The following is a 17,488-nucleotide window of genomic DNA, read 5'->3' on the forward strand; positions in this document are numbered from 1 at the left end:
CTCGTTTCAAATTCTGATCTTCAAATCTCAGCCTCTGAGTACTTAAGATTATAAACATGAGTAACCAGTATCCAGTTAGCATTTTTTCTTTTCAATGGGCCTCAGTTTTCCTTTAAGAAAATGGATGTGAGGATGTGTACCATTCACACAGGAAGACGTTCTGATATCTCAAGGCTCTAGACAGATCATCAATCCTATTCCAGAAGTTCCAAGTGGGGAAAAAAGATGGGGCTGTCCTCAGGAGACTTGGGTGCCATAGCAATAAAGTCTTGACAGTTGGGAATTGGAGTGTAAAGACGCTTGGGAACAGGCAATCTTGAGGGAATAAGAAGCTTGGCATAACAGCCTTCAGCCATGAAGAAATCTCCCCACGTGGCTCATGCCCAGAGAAGGTCCCCACACGTGCTGGCATGTTCTTCAACTTCTTCTGCTGAGAACTGCAAGTGGCAGAGAGGGCACTGGATCCAGGAAGTGGGTGGTGAGCTCTCTGGGGAGGACACCCAAAGTACAGATGGGGATGAAGATGATGAGGAAGAAGGAGAAGCTGGCTGAGGCGGGGAGGTCTCTCCACATGTGGCGGCATGCTGAGGAAGAATCTCCATGCAGAAGGAGCCTAAGGGAGAGAGGAGGAGGTAAACAGCACTGGGCCTGCTCCTGCAGGAAACTAACCAGGCTGTTGTACACCCAAGACACTATCACATACCATCAAACATTTCCTAAGTATTTACTGTGTGCCTGGAAGTATGCTGGGAGCTGAGGGCTAGGGAGGTCCTCATGGAATAGTCCAGTGGGAAAAGCGAGCTGGGAGTGTACAGAACATGGATAGAAGGCAAAAGTGAGATACACATAGTTCAAAGGAATCTGAGAATGGCACAGGAGCTGTCTTGGGAGAGATTACTTAGGAAGATCAGAGAAGGTTTGGCAAAGAAGATTTACTTTTGATTATTTTGTGCTGGTACTGGGGCTTGAACTCAGAGCCTAAGTGCTGTCCCTTAGTTTTTTTTTTGCCCAAGGCTAGCATTCTGCCACTTTACAGAGATCCACTTAAGCCACATCTCCAATTGTGGCTTTTTGCTGGTTAATTGGAGATAAGAGTCTTGTAGACTTTCCTGTCTGGACTGGCTTTGAACTGTGATTCTCAGATCTCACCTCTTGAGTAGCTAGCATTATATAGGTGTGAGCCACCAGTGCTCCAATGAACATATTTGAACTGAGACTTAAAGAGCGAAGAGAATTTGGTTTGGACAAGCAGGGAACTTGCCACGGAAATTCCAGGACCTCTCAACAGGGACTTTTATGTTGGCTTTCCTGCTTATCCTGAGGGCAGGGCCATGTCCTTTCCTCAGCTTAGCTGACATATTGGGAACAGATACTCCACAGAGATTTGTCTTCAGTTCTATTTGACTGAAACACAGTTACTTATGTGAGGACTTCAAGATGTCAGGACCAGGATCTAAAGTTGGCTTGTTAGAACCCCTAAGCCTATTTCTCCCTCAAGGAAGGTCTTGTAAGGAACCACCTTCCCCAGGCTTACCTGCACAAATGGGGCACTGTCCATGACTTGGGACACTGCTATTTGGGGTGCAGGGTGGGAGCTCTCTTTGCCTTGCCCTTGTTGTCCTCCTCTTGCTTGGTTGGGAGTTTGAGTTGGACAGAGACCTGTGAGAAAAGCAGGTAAATATCAGCTATTAACCAGGTACTGATGGCGCATGCCTATAATCCTAGTTAGTCAGGGATCTGAGAACTGGAAGATCAGAATTTAAAGGCACTCCAGGCAGAACAGCCTGTGAGACTTCATCTACAATGATTCAATAGCATGGCTGGAGGCATGTCTCAAGTGGTGGTTGAGCATGAGAGAGAAAGCTGGGTGAGTGCCAGGCCCTGTATTTAAGCTCTACAACCAGAAGTCATGAAGAGGCCACAGGACTGCAGGCGCCTAGAATTAGGACAAAAAGAATGCAGTAGAGTTTCTGTGGGAATAGCAACCTTGGTCTGGTGTCCTGGGGTTTCCAGATTTGAAGGAAGTAATTTAACCTTTGAAGGTCAGAGAGTGAAATTTCTATTATAGTCCTCAGATTTTCATTTTATTTGCTTATTTATTTATGTCAGTCCTGGGGCTTGAACCTAGGGCCTGGGCACTATCCTTGGATACTTTTTGCTCAAGGCTAGCGCTCTGCTACTTGAGCGATAGTGATACTTCCAGCTTCTTCTGTGTATGTGGTATTAAGGAATCAAACTCAGGGCTCAGGGCTTTGTGCATGCTAGGCAAGTACTCTACCACTAGGCTAAACTCCTGATTTATTTTTATTTTTTTGCCAGTCATGGGGCTTGAACTTAGGGCCTGGGCACTGTCCTTGGGCATTTGTGTTCAAGGTTAGCACTCTGCCCCTTCTGGCCCCTTCTGGTTTTTTTCTGTGTATGTGGTTCAGGGAATTGAACCTAGGCCTTTTTTTTAATGCTAGACGAGCTCACTACCACTAGGCCATGTTCCTGGCCCCAGAATTTCATTTTATCGACATAATTATACACATATCATAAAAATCACCCTTCTAAAGTATGAATTTAGTACAGTCACAGGTTATCTAATTGCAGAACATTTTTATCACCTTCCCAAAGAACTCCCAAGTCCACTTGCAGTCATTTCCCGTTTCTCTTGTCCCCACAGACATTGACAATCATTATATTATTATTATGATCACTATTATTTTTTGATGTAGGAACTTGCTACAGAGTTCACACTGCCTTCATAGTTATGATTCTTCTGCCTCAGTCTTCTGAGTCTTGGGATTACAGGCAGCCATTATCATATCTGGCCACGATGTATTTCCCATATCTATGGATCTGTTCTGTACAATTAATATAAATGAAGTTATACAGTAGGAGGTGTGTTTTGCCATTGGCCTCATTCAGTATGTTTTCATGGTTCCTCCATAGAGGAGGTGTTAGCATGACATTCTCTTTTTATAGCTGACTAGTATTCCCATGAAAACATACCACATTTTGCTAATCTAGTTGATGGCTAATAATAAAGATAAAATATTCTTAAAATAGCATCTTTTTTTTTTTTTTGGTGCCAGTACCGAGGCTTGAACTCAGGGCCTAATGCTGTCCTTTAGCTTTTTCAGTCAATGTTAGTACTCTAGAACTTGAGAGAGCGACGAATCCTAACCACTAGTTAACCAGGGAGCTCTAGTGTTCTAGAACTTGAGTCATAGCTCTACTTCCAGTTTTTGTTTTTGTTTTTTTTTTTTTGCCAGTCCTGGGCTTGAGCTCAGGGCTTGAACACTGTTCTTGGACTTTCTCAAAGCTAGCACTCAACCACTTGAGCCTCAGCACCACTTCTGGCTTTTTGCTGTGTATGTGGGGTACCGAGGAATTGAACCCAGGTCTTCATGCATGCTAGGCAAGCACTCTACCACTAGGCCAAACTCCTGGCCCCCTACTTCCAGCTTTTTGACAGTTAATTGAAGTAGGTGGCATGGACTTAATTGTCTAGACTGGCATAGAACTGTGATCCTCAGATCTCAGCCTCTTGAGTAGCTAAGATTACAGTTGTGAGCCACTGACTCACAGCATCTGTTTATTTGATGTAGCTACTCAGAACTCTAATTTTTCTCTTACCACTGCCTTTGCTGTATCTCAAAGGTTCTGGTAGGATATAGTTTCATTTCAATACATAGATGCCAGGAACAGTTTGATTTCTGTTTATTTTTATATTATTATTTTCCAGTCCTGGGGCTTGAACTCAGGGCCTGAGCATTGTCCTTGGGCTTTCTCAAGGCTAGAGCTCTACCACTTGAGCTACAGCATCATTTCTGGATTTTTTCTATGTATGTGGTTCCAAGGAATCAAACCTGAGTCTTCATGCATGCTGGCAGGCACTCTCTACCACTAGACCAAACTCCTGGCCCCCTCTATTTTTTAGTGATCCAGTAATCACTATAGCATTTTGGCCAGTCTTCATGTGTTTAAGCATTTTCTTGTTCTTTTTGTGCTGGTCCTGAGGCTTGAAGTCAGGGCCTGAGTGAAGTCAGGTCCCTGAGCTTTTGTGTTCAAGGCTAGTGCTTCATCCCTTTGAGCCTCAGTTCCATTTCTCACTTTTTAGCAGTTAATTGGAGACAAGATTCTCACAGCCCAGGCTGGCCTGGAACTGTGATTCTCAGATCTTAGGTTCCTAAGTTGCTAGGATTACAGGCCTGAACCACAGACACCTGGCAAGTTTGAATATTTTCTGTAATATGCTTTGCTACTGAGTTCTAGTTTAATTCCACTACAATGTTAGAATACCATGTTGTTCACTTTTTATTTGCTTTACGTCTTCAAACATTGATCTATTTGGAATAATTTTTTCATCTTTTTTTTTTTTTTGCCAGTTGTGGGGCTTGAACTCAGGGCCTGAGCACTGTCCTTGGACTTTTTTTCCTCAAAGCTAGAGCTCTACCCTTGAGCCACAGCACCACTTCTAGCTTTTTTCTATGTATGTGGTGCCAAGGAATCGAACCTGGGTTTTTGTGCATGCTAGGCAAGCACTTTACCACTAGACCAAACTCCTGGCCCTTTTTTCATCTTTTTATCTTATGTCCTATTGCTATATTTGTCTTTCTCAGATTAAATCCTTTTGCTAGTATAGGGGCTACCATTATATTCCTGGAGCAATGCCTCTAGGCTTTGGGTTTTTCTAGTTTATTTGGAATTAAGAATCTTAAGGATTTGCTAGCGTGGACTAGCTCCAAATCGTAATTCTCAGGTCTGATCCTCCTAAGTAGCTAGGATTGCAGACATGAGCCACTAGTGCCCAAAGTGTTACTTGTGGGCAACAAATGCTTGGGTCCTCTTTCTGAATCCAAGTTGCCTTCTATGTCTTTTGAGTGGAGAGTTAAGACCCTTAGCATTCAATGTTAACACTGAAAGGCATATCATAATTTATGTCATTCTGTTATTATAATACTTGTTTCTTTCCTACTTCTCCTCTGCTAATCTACTCATCTAGTAGGCTTTATTCTTTCCTGTATTCTCCTGTCTTTGATTTACCTTTCCTGTGGGTAGGATTCCTTTAAGTATCTTTTTACCATGGTAGTTTAATGGTCATGAATGCCTTTAGTTTTTGTTTGTCACTGAAAATCTTGGACTGTGAGATCAAGACTCAGAAACAAGGGTTCTCTCTGACCTAACTGGAGCAAGAACAGGGAAGGATGGACAGGTGTAGAAATGTGACAAGGTTAAGGGAGGTGATCTGGGTCTTCCCAGGACCTACTTACCTTCGGTTCTGCACTTTCTGTCTCTTCATCCTGGCCACATCATTCTTTGAGTTGTATTCTTTTTTTCTATTTTTTCTGGGCTCTGTGTTAGAAATGTTCATTAAATCTAGTTCATTAACAAAAAAACCCCCTTTATCTAGCATGATTCTTCATTTAAAAATACCCTTTTTACTGTTTGATTAATTATGGTTTCTTTCCCTCTCACTATCTATTTGAAAAAGAAACCCTTGGGTTTGAACCCAGAACTCTGTCATACTCATATCCTTCCAAACCTCAAATCTGATGACATCATAGCTTATTAGTAATATCTGGTGTAAAACAGAGTTCCCAAATGTTTTTTTTCTCTTTTCTTTCCTTTCCCCTTCCTTTACTTCTTTTTGGTTTCTGAGACAAGGTCTTGCTACACAGCCCAGATTGGCTTTGAACTCCTTAGTTCCCTGAGTGTTTGGATCACAACTGTGTACCACCCTTCCTAGCTCTCAAATTTAGCCTTTTCTTTATGATAAAACTATACAATTCTCCTTCCTTATTCTTCTAATAAACTTTAATCCTACCATCCTGACTTCACTGTCTTTTGTGAGTTGAGTAATTTTTATTTATTTATTTTTTATTTTTGTGGGTCATAGGGCTTGAACTCAGCCTGGGCACTGTCTCTGAGCTCTTTAGCTCAAGACTACTGCCCTACCCTTGAGCCAAGCCCCATTTCTCGTTTTCTAGAGATTAACTGGAGATAAGAGTCTCAGGTCCTTCTGTGCCCAGGCTGGCTTTGAATCTTGATCCTCAGATCTCAGCCTCCTGAGTAGCTAGGGTTACCTCACCCGCTGAGGAGAGAATTTTTATATGTAAGAGGACTAGATAATTGTTTAGTCCCTTCACTCTAAGGATGAGGAAACTGGGGCCAATGATGATAAGGATTTCTGATTTCTAGACAAGTGCTCTTTCAATTACTATATACCATTCAATCACACTTCCTCACTACCAAGTGGCTTTTCTTACACATGAAGCAAGTGTAAGCCATTCTTGTTCATAAGTGGTAGATGCAGAGAGAAAGGACGTTGGAGGACACAGTAAGGAAGACATCACAGGACCTCACCTTCACTCTCTGCATGGCTGGGACCTGGTTCTGTGTGGTTGTTCTTGGGGTTTGTCATACTGACTGGAGGAGCCTTGCGAGCAGCTGAAAGCACCATGTGAGCTGAACGCCCAAGGGGCCCTGGCTGCAGCTGCTTTAGGATATCCTTGAGCTCTGAAATATCCTTAGTATTCCTGAAGAGAAACAGAGTATGTGGTCATGCCTGAAACACAGGCTGCATCATTTTGCTACCCAAGTTAATAGCATCTAACCTGGAAGTCAGTTTGATAACAGAGTTAGGCCTAGACTATGGGATAGATTAGAAAAACGAAGGCTGGCTTTAGGTGCCTTTCCTCTAGGAGAAATATCTGTGAAGTAGGTGGCAGATCTTCATTTTGACTACTACTTACGTCCGGGGATCTGGAAAGAATGTTCTCCGGATAGAAGGATGAGCAAGCCAGGGAGCCTCCTGAGATTCACAGGAGCCCTGAGGGGGGGAAAAAAAAAGAAACATAGAATATCAAGATTCACCACTAGGGGACACTGCCATCCAGGAACTCAGTTTACTTATTACATGCGTGTAGCTGCCATAACTTGTATATTATGTATTTATTGATTTGTGCTCTCTAGAGTTTTTCTCTAGCTCTAAGATCTGAGGTTCTGTAATTTTGTGCCTTTAAATTCTAAATGTTAAGGGTTTTGCCATTATCCTGAAAGGCCCCAAGGATAAAAAATTCCATACTATTGGGAAAAACTGGGGAAAACTGGGCTATGGGTACTGTGTTTGTTATGTGCTAACTTTTTTTTTTTTGCCAGTCCTGGGCTTGAGCTCAGGGCTTGAGTACTGTCCTTGGACTTTCTCAAGGCTAGAGCTCTACCACTTGAGCCTCAGCAACAATTCCCACTTTTTTCTATGTATGTGGTACTGAGGAATTGAACCTGGCTCTTTGTGCATGGTAGGCAAGCACTCTTCCACTAGGCCAAACTCCCAGCCTATGTACCAACTTTTGAAAATATCTTTCTATACATTTTAAATTTGTATATATTCTGATTGTTGCAGGTACAAACTCAAGTTCTAGGGACTGAATCCAGGGCTTCATAAATTCCAGGCTTCTATCTATATTCCAGTCTTATATCTTTTGTGTAAACAAATACTTCTACTTTAAACTCCTTTGGGGCATTTTTTGTTGGTGTTGGTCATGGAGCTTGAACTTAAGCACTATCTTTGAGCATTTTTTTGCTCAAGACTACTGCTCTACCACATGAGCCACAGCACCACTGCCTTTTTCTATGTATGTGGTACCAAGGAATCAAACCAGGGCTTTGTGCATGCTAGGCAAGCACTCTACCAGTAGGCCACACTCCTGACCTCCCTGACTTTTTTTTTTGCTCAAGGATAGTAATCTACCACTATGAGCCACAGCTCTATTTTTGGTTTTCAGGTAGTTACTTGGAGACAAGAGTCTCACAGACTTTCTTGCCTGGGCTAGCTTGAATTCAGTCCTCACATCTCAGCCTCCTAAGTAGCCAGGATTACAGGTGAGAGACACCAGCATCTGGCTTTACTTTGGGACTAAAAAAGCTGAAGAGCGGGGCCGGGAGTTTGGCCTAGTGGTTAAAGTGCTTGCCTAGCATGCACAAAGACCTGGGTTCGATTCCTCAGTACCACATACATACACACACACAAAAAAAAAAGCCGGAAGTGGTGCTGAGGCTCAAGTGGTAGAGCTCTAGCCTTGAGAAAGTCCAAGGACAGTGCTCAGGCTCTGAGCTCAAGCCCAGGACTGGCAAAAAAAAAAAAAAAAAAAAAAAAAAAAAGCTGAAGAGCTCACGGACAGTGCCCAGACCCATGACCTCCCCCGCCCCCCAAAAAAGAGGTAAAATGCAAGCCTTGAGAGAAAAAGCCAAGCAAGAGCTCAAAGCTCTGACTTGAAGCTCCAATACTAGTATGTGTGAATGTAGGCATGCGTGCCTCCCTGCCCCTCCCTAAAGGTGGGGAAGGCTAGAAATTCACACATCCTTCTGAAAAGTTATGAGCATTGTACACTGAGAATTACTGAGATGCCCCAGCACAGATCTGAAGATATAATGGCTTTGCAAGGTAAACAACATTGACAGCAGGACTCAAATGGAGCCTTGGGCTTTCTGGTGCTGACAAGGAAGTCTGATGAAAGCAACAGCTCCCCGCAAAGCCAGAAGTAATGGGTCTCAAAAAGAACTTCAGTATGGTTAAAGAACAAATGGTCCTGAATGCAACACAACATTCAAGACTCATTTGCTTGCATTTTCCCTCTGTCAGAGAGGGAAGAAGAGGAGTTCACTGGTACCTGAAAGAAAACACAAAATCCTTAGCTGGGCGCTGATAGCTCATGCCTGTAATGCTGGCTACTCAGGAGGCTGAGATGTGAGGATCCCAGTTCATAGCTAGCCTAGGCAGGAAAGTCCTTGAGACTCTTATCTCCAATGAACCAACAGAAAACCAGAAGTGGGCTGTGGCTCAAAGGAGTAGAGAGTTAGCCTTGAGCAAAAGAGCTTAGGAAGAGCGCCCAGGCCCTGAGTTCAAGTCCCGGGACTGACAAAAAATACCCCAAACAAACCAAAAACAAAAACACCACAAAATCCTTGCTCTACGATTGTTCATACCTGGCTCAGACCAGAGCTCGCCGAGGCCAAGGGACCTGTGATAGGGTCAGCTTCTAAGGAGTCCAGATTGGAACGCACCCGCAGGAAAGCCAGGCCAAAGGATTGGTGACGTGTGAAGGGCTGGGAGCAAGTCAGACGAAGTCGATCCCATGATTCTTCTGAGGCAGGAGCCAGGAAATTGTCTCAAGAACAAAAGAGAAAGAGCTGGATGTAGTGGTCCATACCTGTAATGTCTGCACTTGGTTGGCTATAGTAGGAGGACCAAGAGTTTATGACCAAGAGTCTATAGTGAGGTTCAGGCCAGTTTGGGCTGTATAACCTCTCAAACAACAAGTAAACAAAACCAGTAACCTCACAAATTCTTCCTCCCTTCAGTTCTTAACGCAACCCAACCCCTCCAAATATCACCCTTTATAACTTCCCATGTAAACACAGAAAAGGCCTTACTAGACTATAAATCCCTAGCATCCTGAAATCAGTTGTGTTTCTTTTGCAGTGCCTAGTGAACACAGAGATTTGCATAAACAGAATTCAGGAAATACAATACACTACATAAATATAATCATCATATAGCCTTCCGTCACTTATATAAATATTTATCCTACATTCCTACATTTATACAAATAAAAATATAGTAGTGACTGAGTGTGGTGGTGCATGCCTATACTTCCAGCACTTGGGAGGTTGAGGCAGGATCGTAAATTTCAGGCTATCCTGGTACCCAGTCTAGGTTGCATATTGAGACTCTATCTCAAAAACCAAAGTAAAAACTAAGCCATATACCCATGACTCATATCTATACTCTGCTCTACACAAGAGGTAGAAATCTGCAGGACTGCAGTCAGATTAGCCTGAGCAAAAAACTCAAGAGACAACCTCATTTCAATCAATTGGTAGGTGTGATTGTGTGCAAATCTCATCCCAGCTACGTGGGAAGTATAAATAGGGGATTGTAGTCTAGATGGGCCACGGCAGAAAGTGAGACCCTATATCAAAAATAGCTAAAGCCAAAAGGGGTTGGAGGCATGGCTTAAGCTGCGGAGTATGTGCCTAGCAAGCTAGCAAGTTCAATATAATACCATAACCAAACCAAACCGAACCACCTTACCCAATCAAATAGTAATCACATATGTGCTCTGTATCAAGTATCACCAAATCAGAAAGTGCAGATGAATACAACCTGTAGTTCAGAGGTATCTCCAGCTATCACAAATGCTCACCACACAGAACTCACACATAGGCATACCATTCAGCAACTTCCCTGTTTCCCTAACATGTAACCATGGCCCACACAGGCTGACTGAGCAGCATTCATAGCCCTTTCTATTCTTCATCTTTTTGGGGGGAACATCTTCCTGTTCTGCTTTTGCCCTCCTTACCATCTTTAAACATCCGGACTCCTGAGCGGTTCTTCCCCTGCTTTGAATCAGTGAGGGACATTAGCATGGTTGCAGGGAGCAAGGTGACAAAAGGTCTGTCCAGGGACCACGAAGAACGGCCCACATCAATTTGCAGGAAAGCGCAGCCACAGTTACCTAGTGAAATGGCAGAAGGTAAGGGTGTTAGGATGACTGTAGATAAGGGAACTGGGTGGGAAGATGACAGTCCTCTACTCTCTCGCTAGCCGGAGGTCAAGAAGGTCCAGCGATGTGTGGAGACACACAGAAAGCCAGCAACTGTGACAGGATGAGACCCCAGTCCACCAAGTGACCACGTATAGGTTCATCAGCATCCTCCCAGCCTGATACCTCTCCCAGACTTCAGAGGCTCATTGCTTTCCTGGCCTTAGGCCCCGGTAACTAGGAGATTACCATCGTTCTGTTCAGTGGCCCTATCTTTAATAGTTCTCTCCTCAGTCCACAAACCCTTCTAGAATCCTCCACACTGATATTTCCAGGTGTATACTGACTCTACTTTTTTTTTTTTTTTTTTTTTGCCAGTCCTGGGCTTGAGCTCAGGGCCTGAGCACTGTCCTTGGACTTTCTCAAGGCTAGAGCTCTACCACTTGAGCCTCAGCACCACTTCTAGCTTTTTCTATATATGTGGTACCAAGGAATCGAACCCGGGTCTTTGTGCATGCTAGGCAAGCACTTTAACCACTAGGCCAAACTCCTGGCCCCCTGACTCTACTTTTTAAAATTATTTTTTATCATGGCAATGACCTAAGGCTTTATTCAGATCATATACATCAAAGCAAAATAGGTACACTGACTAATCGAAAGAGCACTATTCAAACTATAGTCTACCTGGATAGAGATCTTGGAGTGATCTAACATCAGATCTGCCCCAAAGGCAAAGGTGGAATTTCTCCTTCACACTTAGGCAGGTCTTATCCTTTCTCAATAGCCAGTATGATTTGAGACATCTGATGGAGTGTTTAGGGGGGTATCACGCTTGCATCTTCCCTCAGAGGTTTCTGGGCCCCAGAGAGCTAACTCACCAACATCGATGTAGTTAATGGGCACTGCTCTCTCCAGCTGGAGTTCTGCTTTCAGTTGCCCACTCTTGTCCTGAGGACAGCTAAGCCATGGTCCCTTCTGGTTGTCTGGGTTTAGTAAGTTCTCCACAGGGTACTTGGGATCCTAAATCAAGACAGCAGAAGAGGAAATCAGGAATCTTATTGAGCCCAAGGGAAGTAACAACAATAACAAAAATGAAACCCACTAATAAAGAGTCATTCTAACTATTCTTTTTTTGATTCTTCAATTTTTTTTGAAGCGCCCTAACATGATGTAAAGGGACCAGACAGAAGTCTACAGGCACCCAGAGGGATACTATGCATCCATGTTAGAAGACAATGTTTTTGTATATAATAGTCTATGAAGTAAACTGCTAAAGATGATCATGCAGGTAAGGAGGATAAGTACAATTTTTACTGAGAATAGGGGCTAATAGCTCCCAAAGATGCTGAAAGGGTCTATCTTAAAATGTCTGGGGAGGTTTTTGGTTGCCATGTTGACTAGGCAGCAATATACATTCATTAGAATGTGTAGGCAGAGATGCTATCCCACAATGCCAAGTGAGAACATGGCCCCCAAATGTCAATGGAACCTCTGACAAAGACTGAGAGAGAAGGGAGAGAGAAAGGGTAAATGGACAAAGCAATGATAGCAGAGGAAAGGTGAAAAATCCTAGGGATCCCCACATTGGATCAGTCCTGGGTCCAGGATCTGGGATCTAGGAGTGAATTGGAATTAAAGGACTTTTAGGAAGAAGGCTTAGGTCACAACTGATGGTGGTCATAATTTATCCTTATAGATTAAGGTAGACTTTGAGTGCCCTAGTCTGCTCTCTATGACAGTGGCTAAAATCTTCTTCTGGGGACTTTGATGCAGAACCTAAGCCTAGAGGCTTCTTCCATACTATGGGCAAGTCTACTTTTATTTAATTTATTTATTTATTGGGGGGGGGGAAGGATCACAGGTCTTGAACTCTGGGCCGGGGCACTGTCCCTCTTCAGCTCAAGGTTACCAACCTACCCTTGAGCCACAGCACCACTTCCCATTTTCTAGTGATTAATTGGAGATAGTCTCTTGGCTCTGTAGTGCCCTGACTGGCTTTGAACCACAATCCTCAGATCTTAGCCTCCTGAGTAGCTAGGATTACAGGTGTGAGCCACCTCCCCGGCTAAGTCTACTTTTATTCATTCCTCCTAGTCAAGGAAACAAGTCATGCCTTGCTGATTAATATACCTGAGAGGAAAATGATACTATGTGGCTGATCTTTATAGGAGCCATAGCAGGCCTACTAGCTGTCCCAAGTACAAATGAAAATGCTTCCTTCCAAAATCTCTTGTTACCACTTTGACTCTGTTTTGCTTTTCACAGCTTCCAGCAGAACAAGAATTCTCAAGTTATACCTGAAGAAGAGAAAAACAGAAAAGAAACTCTGATGATCAGAATTATTTGCAGCAGTTAAACCCATGAACACCACAGGCTTGGTAGGAAAGATGGGCAGGGAGAAAATCCCAGTCACCTAATGAGACTGACCAGAATGCCATCTCAGGGTCATAGGGCAGCATGTACCCAATGATATAGTAATATGTTATCACTGGATTTACACACAGACAAGCTCCTAAGAGCAAGCTGCCTTAAGTCGTTCAGCTTTATCCTAGAACCTAGTATACTGTAATACATGATCAGACTCTCTTTTGTTTAATGAATCTTCAATGAGCTTATTTTTCATTAAACTACTCCCTTTTCAGAAATATTCAACAACTTTGTTATATTAGAACTCATTGCTATTTGGCAGGTGCTTAAATATTAATTGCACTTGGCTACTCAAAGCCTGTTCAATGTATATTTCTACATTTCCTACTGCTACTGTTCCTCTCATTAGAGAAGGTGTGTGTGTGTGTGTGTGTGTGTGTGTGTGTGTGTGTGTGTGTGTGTGTGTGTGTGTGTGTGTGCGCGCGCGCGCGCGCTAATGTCAGGGCTTGAATTCAGGGCCTCAAGCTAATTCAGCTTGTTTGCTCATGAACCATAACTTCAATCCAGGTTTTTGTTGTTGTTTTTGCTTGTTAATGAAAAAGTCTTTTGGAATTTTTTTTTTGTTAGTCTGGGGGCTTGAACTCAGGGCTTGGGCACTGTCCCTGAGTTTTGTTTGCTCAAGGGTAGCACTCTACCACTTGAGCTACAGCTTCGTGCATTCTACTAAGCTACATTTCCAGCCCCATTTATTTAGTCTTTTTTTTTGGGGGGGGGGGTTAGTTGTGGGTTGACTGGGTGCCATCCCGGAACTTTTCTTTGTCTCAAGGCTAGCACTCTAGACCACTCTGATACACAGTGTAATTTCTGGTTTTCTGTTGGTTATTTGGAGCTCAGAGTCTCACGGACTTCCCAGCTGGCTTCAAACTATAATGCTTGGATTTCAACCTGAGTAGCTAGGATTGTAGGCGTGAACCACTTGCCGGCCTTTTTAATCTTTAAAAAGCTAACATGAGGCAGGTGTGGTGGCATAAACTTATAACTCTCAGCTACTGGGAAGGATGAAGATTCTGTAGGCCCAGTCCTATTCCCTATAGAGACATGGCCAGGTGGTGTGATCGTTGCAAGGACTTACTTTCAGATGCGTATAGAATCAGGCTGGCTTCGGTGGGGATGGAGCACAGTGACCAGGGTGTCTAAAAAGGAGGGCAGAGGTGGGAGCTGGGGGGGCGCAGGTCGTGGACGGAGGAGTGCAGGGATAAGCAGCATGTCAGCCCACTGCAGAAAGCACAGTTTGTTGGCGTGGAGCTCGGGAGCAGCTGAAGACCCTGGAACCGGCTGCTGTACCCGCTTCGTGGTGGCCACCAGCCCTCCCTTCGTCCTACTCACCAGCACTCACCTGCGACCGTGAACCCCAAGAAGTCACCGCCGTTTCCGACCGCGCACCACAGCTCATTCTCCCGCCAAATCCGTGCCGAGAGCTCCGCCTTCGGACCCCAAGTTCCAAGGTTTCCCGAAGCTCAGGAGTTCGTTCTGAGGCTTCAAGAATCCGCGTCTGAAAAGGTAACGCTCATCAAGGCAACACAGGAGGGAACACACGCCGGGAAAAAAAAAAAGAAAAAGAAAAAATACACTCGGTGTGTTTTTTTGTAGTTATTTTGGCTCACAGCCGTCCTCCGGTGATTACACTTCCGGTTCAGACCCAATGAAGTCTGGGAAATGTAGTTCTTCGTTCAACACGCTTCACTCCCGGCAGTCCACGTGAGGGAGCGTCGCCAAAGTTGCCCGTTTAGGGACTCTCCCCTTTAGCTTTTCAAACGGAAGAATTGGAGAAATAATTGCACTAAAAATGATAAAGCCATAGGTTCTTATTTTCCAAGGACCGTTCCCTGCTGAAGTTGGTAAATGCAAGAGAATCGTCCCTCCTTAATCCATAAACGAGTAGCAAGCAGATGGTCTCTAGGTCCCTGACAGGTCTCCGCCTGCCTCGAAGCTCCGCCCCCAAGCTGGACTCCGCTCTGCCGATTGGCTAGCTGCGCTTGAGCGGCGGAAGCAGCTGGCTAGCACGGGGGACGGGGGAGGGGGGATCCAGCGAGGAAGATGGCGGCAGTGGTGGAGGTGGAGGTTGGAGGTGGTGCTACTGCGGAAAGGGAACTGGATGAGGTAAGGGGGATTGGGAGACGGAGAAAAGAGGGACCTCACTTGAAAGTGAAGGGAGGCGGCGTGAGGCATTGGAGGAGGGGGTTCCTGGGAGAGACGGGAGGTGATCCTGAGCGGGAAGGAGGTGCTGACTGGGAGGCGGGTGCACGGCGAGGGAAAGCTGAGGCACTCCTGACTGGGGGACCCGGCCTGAGGCGGGCGTGGGGGACGGGAAGACTTGCAGGCGTCTCTGGGGTGGAGGGGGGAGGGAGCGTTGGGGTTGAAGGCTCTCAGCTAGGACTCGTAGGGGAGGACGGAAGGGCTGAGGGGCGTGGTGGGAGAGGACCCCGAGCCTCGTGGGGGCGGTGGGGACGCAGACCCGGGGGAGAGGGCTACCCTCCTAGGGTGGTAGCTTTGACTTCCTGTCAGATAAGCATTATGTCGTTATTGACGCCTGCATTCTCCGACTGTGGTCCATAAGGCATGCTCTGTAAAGTTTGGGTCAACGAATAAGAAGAATGAATAAATGTGGGCCGGAATTTGTCCATTCATTCATTGAACAGACGTTAAGTATCATTCTTTGTGCCAGGTCCCGGGCTAGGTGCTGAGGATACACCCAAGAAGAAGACAAGACAGACAAGAAGGCCAGTCATTGCATTAGAGGAATAGTGATAGCTTGGAGAGTGGGGCACCTATTCTAAGGAAGGCTTCCTTGGCAGTTGTTGAATCCTAAAGGACGAATGATAATCTCGTTCTTGCCCTTTCTTCCTGCCTCCTTTCCACCCTCTCTTCGTTCTACTTCCTTGAAGGTGAACTTGAGAGTGGATGTTCCTTTTACCTAAGAGGCATGTAAAGATTTGGTATATTGAATTACTAGTAGGTCCTCGAAGAGGATATTGAACTTGAAAGGAAGGACAAGACTGAGAAGTAGAGATGATGAGAAAGTCTGAGACCAAAGGGACTGTGATAGCTAGAGTTGCTTGGGGTCTTGCATGTAACTACATGTAGACAAAGAACATCAGAGGATAGGAAGGAGAGGATTGATGGGGCCAGTGAAATCTGTGAGGGGGATCAGAATCAATGTTGGGGAAAAATGGAGGATTGATGTTGATGCTCAGAAAGGGAGTGGATTTAAGAAGCAAAGACTGTTGCTTGGTGGTGGGTTTGTGTGTGTGTGTGTGGGGGGGTGTACCTGCCCCCCCCCATGCTTATCTGATTGGGATAAGGTTTAGGGATGAGACTGAGAAACTGACAGGTGGTTAGAGCATGGGGAATCTAGGCAATGAAATCCTCCTACTTTCCAACCATTAGAGAGGGGAGGTCTTTGAGTATCTGTTGGTTGGTGAGGTGGCATGATTGTGGAAATTACTTCCAATGCCCCTTCTTGCTTTAAGTCTCTGTATTTATAAATCGGTTGTCTTTCAGTGAACTATATTTGAGAACACCTTGAGAAGAGTAAATGCTATATTGCAGTTATTATTTATGATTCGTTAGTCATGGGCTTTCCTTTGAAATGCATGTCTCATGTCAGGGTTCATGCAAATGTTTCAGAAGAGGAGAAAGAACTTAAATTCTTCATGGAATATACATGATTTTTGCTTCTTAGGGTTTTTTTTTTAATTGTTTTAAGGACTCAAGAGTTACTTTTAGTATAATACACTTTCCAGAATGTTATTCCTACATGTCATCTTAATATGAAACCACTAGTATGCATCCTAAAAACTTTAACTTCTTTTATTCTTGGAGAAAGAATATAATCTCTTGTTTAGAAATTCAGTGTGAATTGGTTCTATCCTTTTCTTTGTGTTTTTCAGAAAGTAACTCTGGGAAGCAAGAATAGTTGTCCTCTTCAAGCTCTAGAAAGATTTGGCCTGTCAGACCTTATTTGTTATTTCATTTTATTTGGGGGTGGGGTGGGTGGGAGGGATGGTCATAGGGCTTGAGCTCAGAGCCTAGGCACTGTCCCTGAGCTCTTTTGCTCAAAGCTAGTACTCTACCCTTTCGAGCCACAGCACCACTTCCAGTTTTTTGGAGGTTAATTGGAGATAAGAGTCTTTCCTGCCCTGATTGGCTCAGCCTCTTAAGTAGCTAGGATTGTAGGTGTGAGCCATTGGTGCCTAGCCAGACCTTAGTTTGTGTAAATTTCTACTAACATCCCTTTTACTTTTTGTTTTGTTTTGGTCAGTTGTGGGGCTTGAACTCTGGACCTGGGTGCTGTCCTTGAGCTCTTCAGCTCAAGGTTAGCACTCTACCATTTGAGCCATAGTGCCACTTCCTCCTTTTGTTCATCCTTCCCTAGTAAAAGACAAAGTGCCGTCTACCATTTAATATGTGATTATGGGGACCTATTGTGAGTCATGCAGTAGAAATTTAGGATCTTGGAAGTGGCACTGTGGCTCAAGGAGTATCCTTGAACAGAAGAGCCCAGGGACTATGCCCAGGCCCAGAGT

The 17,488-nt window shown here is 44.4% G+C and overlaps 2 protein-coding genes across 3 annotated transcripts in view; one reads left to right on the forward strand and one right to left on the reverse strand.

Annotated features, from left to right (window-relative positions):
• Positions 1–70: 70 nt before the first annotated feature.
• Xndc1n (XRCC1 N-terminal domain containing 1, N-terminal like) lies at positions 71–14,714 on the reverse strand. 2 transcript variants are annotated; one of them, XM_090348335.1, is made up of 10 exons: positions 14,299–14,714; positions 12,666–12,832; positions 11,414–11,555; positions 10,353–10,508; positions 8,974–9,155; positions 6,741–6,817; positions 6,352–6,524; positions 5,259–5,340; positions 1,535–1,659; positions 71–613 (listed from the first exon to the last, which is right to left on the reverse strand). In XM_090348335.1, exons 2-10 carry the CDS (start codon positions 12,708–12,710, stop codon positions 378–380), a joined length of 1,218 nt encoding a protein of 405 aa, XP_090204461.1. In that variant the 5' UTR covers positions 12,711–12,832; positions 14,299–14,714; the 3' UTR covers positions 71–377. The 2 variants fall into 2 exon arrangements, with proteins under 2 accessions (XP_090204461.1, XP_090204463.1); XM_090348337.1 differs by having other exon boundaries at positions 14,289–14,714.
• Positions 14,715–14,986: 272 nt separating this feature from the next.
• The window catches only part of Rnf121 (ring finger protein 121), a 62,709-nt gene continuing 60,207 nt past the window's right edge, over positions 14,987–17,488 (forward strand). The window contains exon 1 of the mRNA XM_090348347.1: positions 14,987–15,062. Coding sequence (XP_090204473.1) covers positions 15,000–15,062 — 63 coding nt within the window. The 5' untranslated portion in view covers positions 14,987–14,999. The remainder of the gene's footprint in view (positions 15,063–17,488) is intronic.

The sequence above is a fragment of the Megascapheus bottae genome, chromosome 16 (assembly GCF_031878675.1).
Source record: "Megascapheus bottae isolate mThoBot1 chromosome 16, mThoBot2.hap1, whole genome shotgun sequence".
NCBI classification, from domain to species: Eukaryota; Metazoa; Chordata; class Mammalia; order Rodentia; family Geomyidae; genus Megascapheus; species Megascapheus bottae.

Coding starts and splice junctions, on each gene's coding strand:
- Xndc1n (XM_090348335.1), bottom strand. CDS start 12,710: ATGGCTCCTATAAAGATCAGCCACATAGTATCATTTTCCTCTCAG. Junction 10,509..11,413: donor CATTAACTACATCGATGTTG/GTGAGTTAGCTC, acceptor CCATTTCACTAG/GTAACTGTGGCTGCGCTTTC. Junction 5,341..6,351: donor CAGCCATGCAGAGAGTGAAG/GTGAGGTCCTGT, acceptor TTTCTAACACAG/AGCCCAGAAAAAATAGAAAA.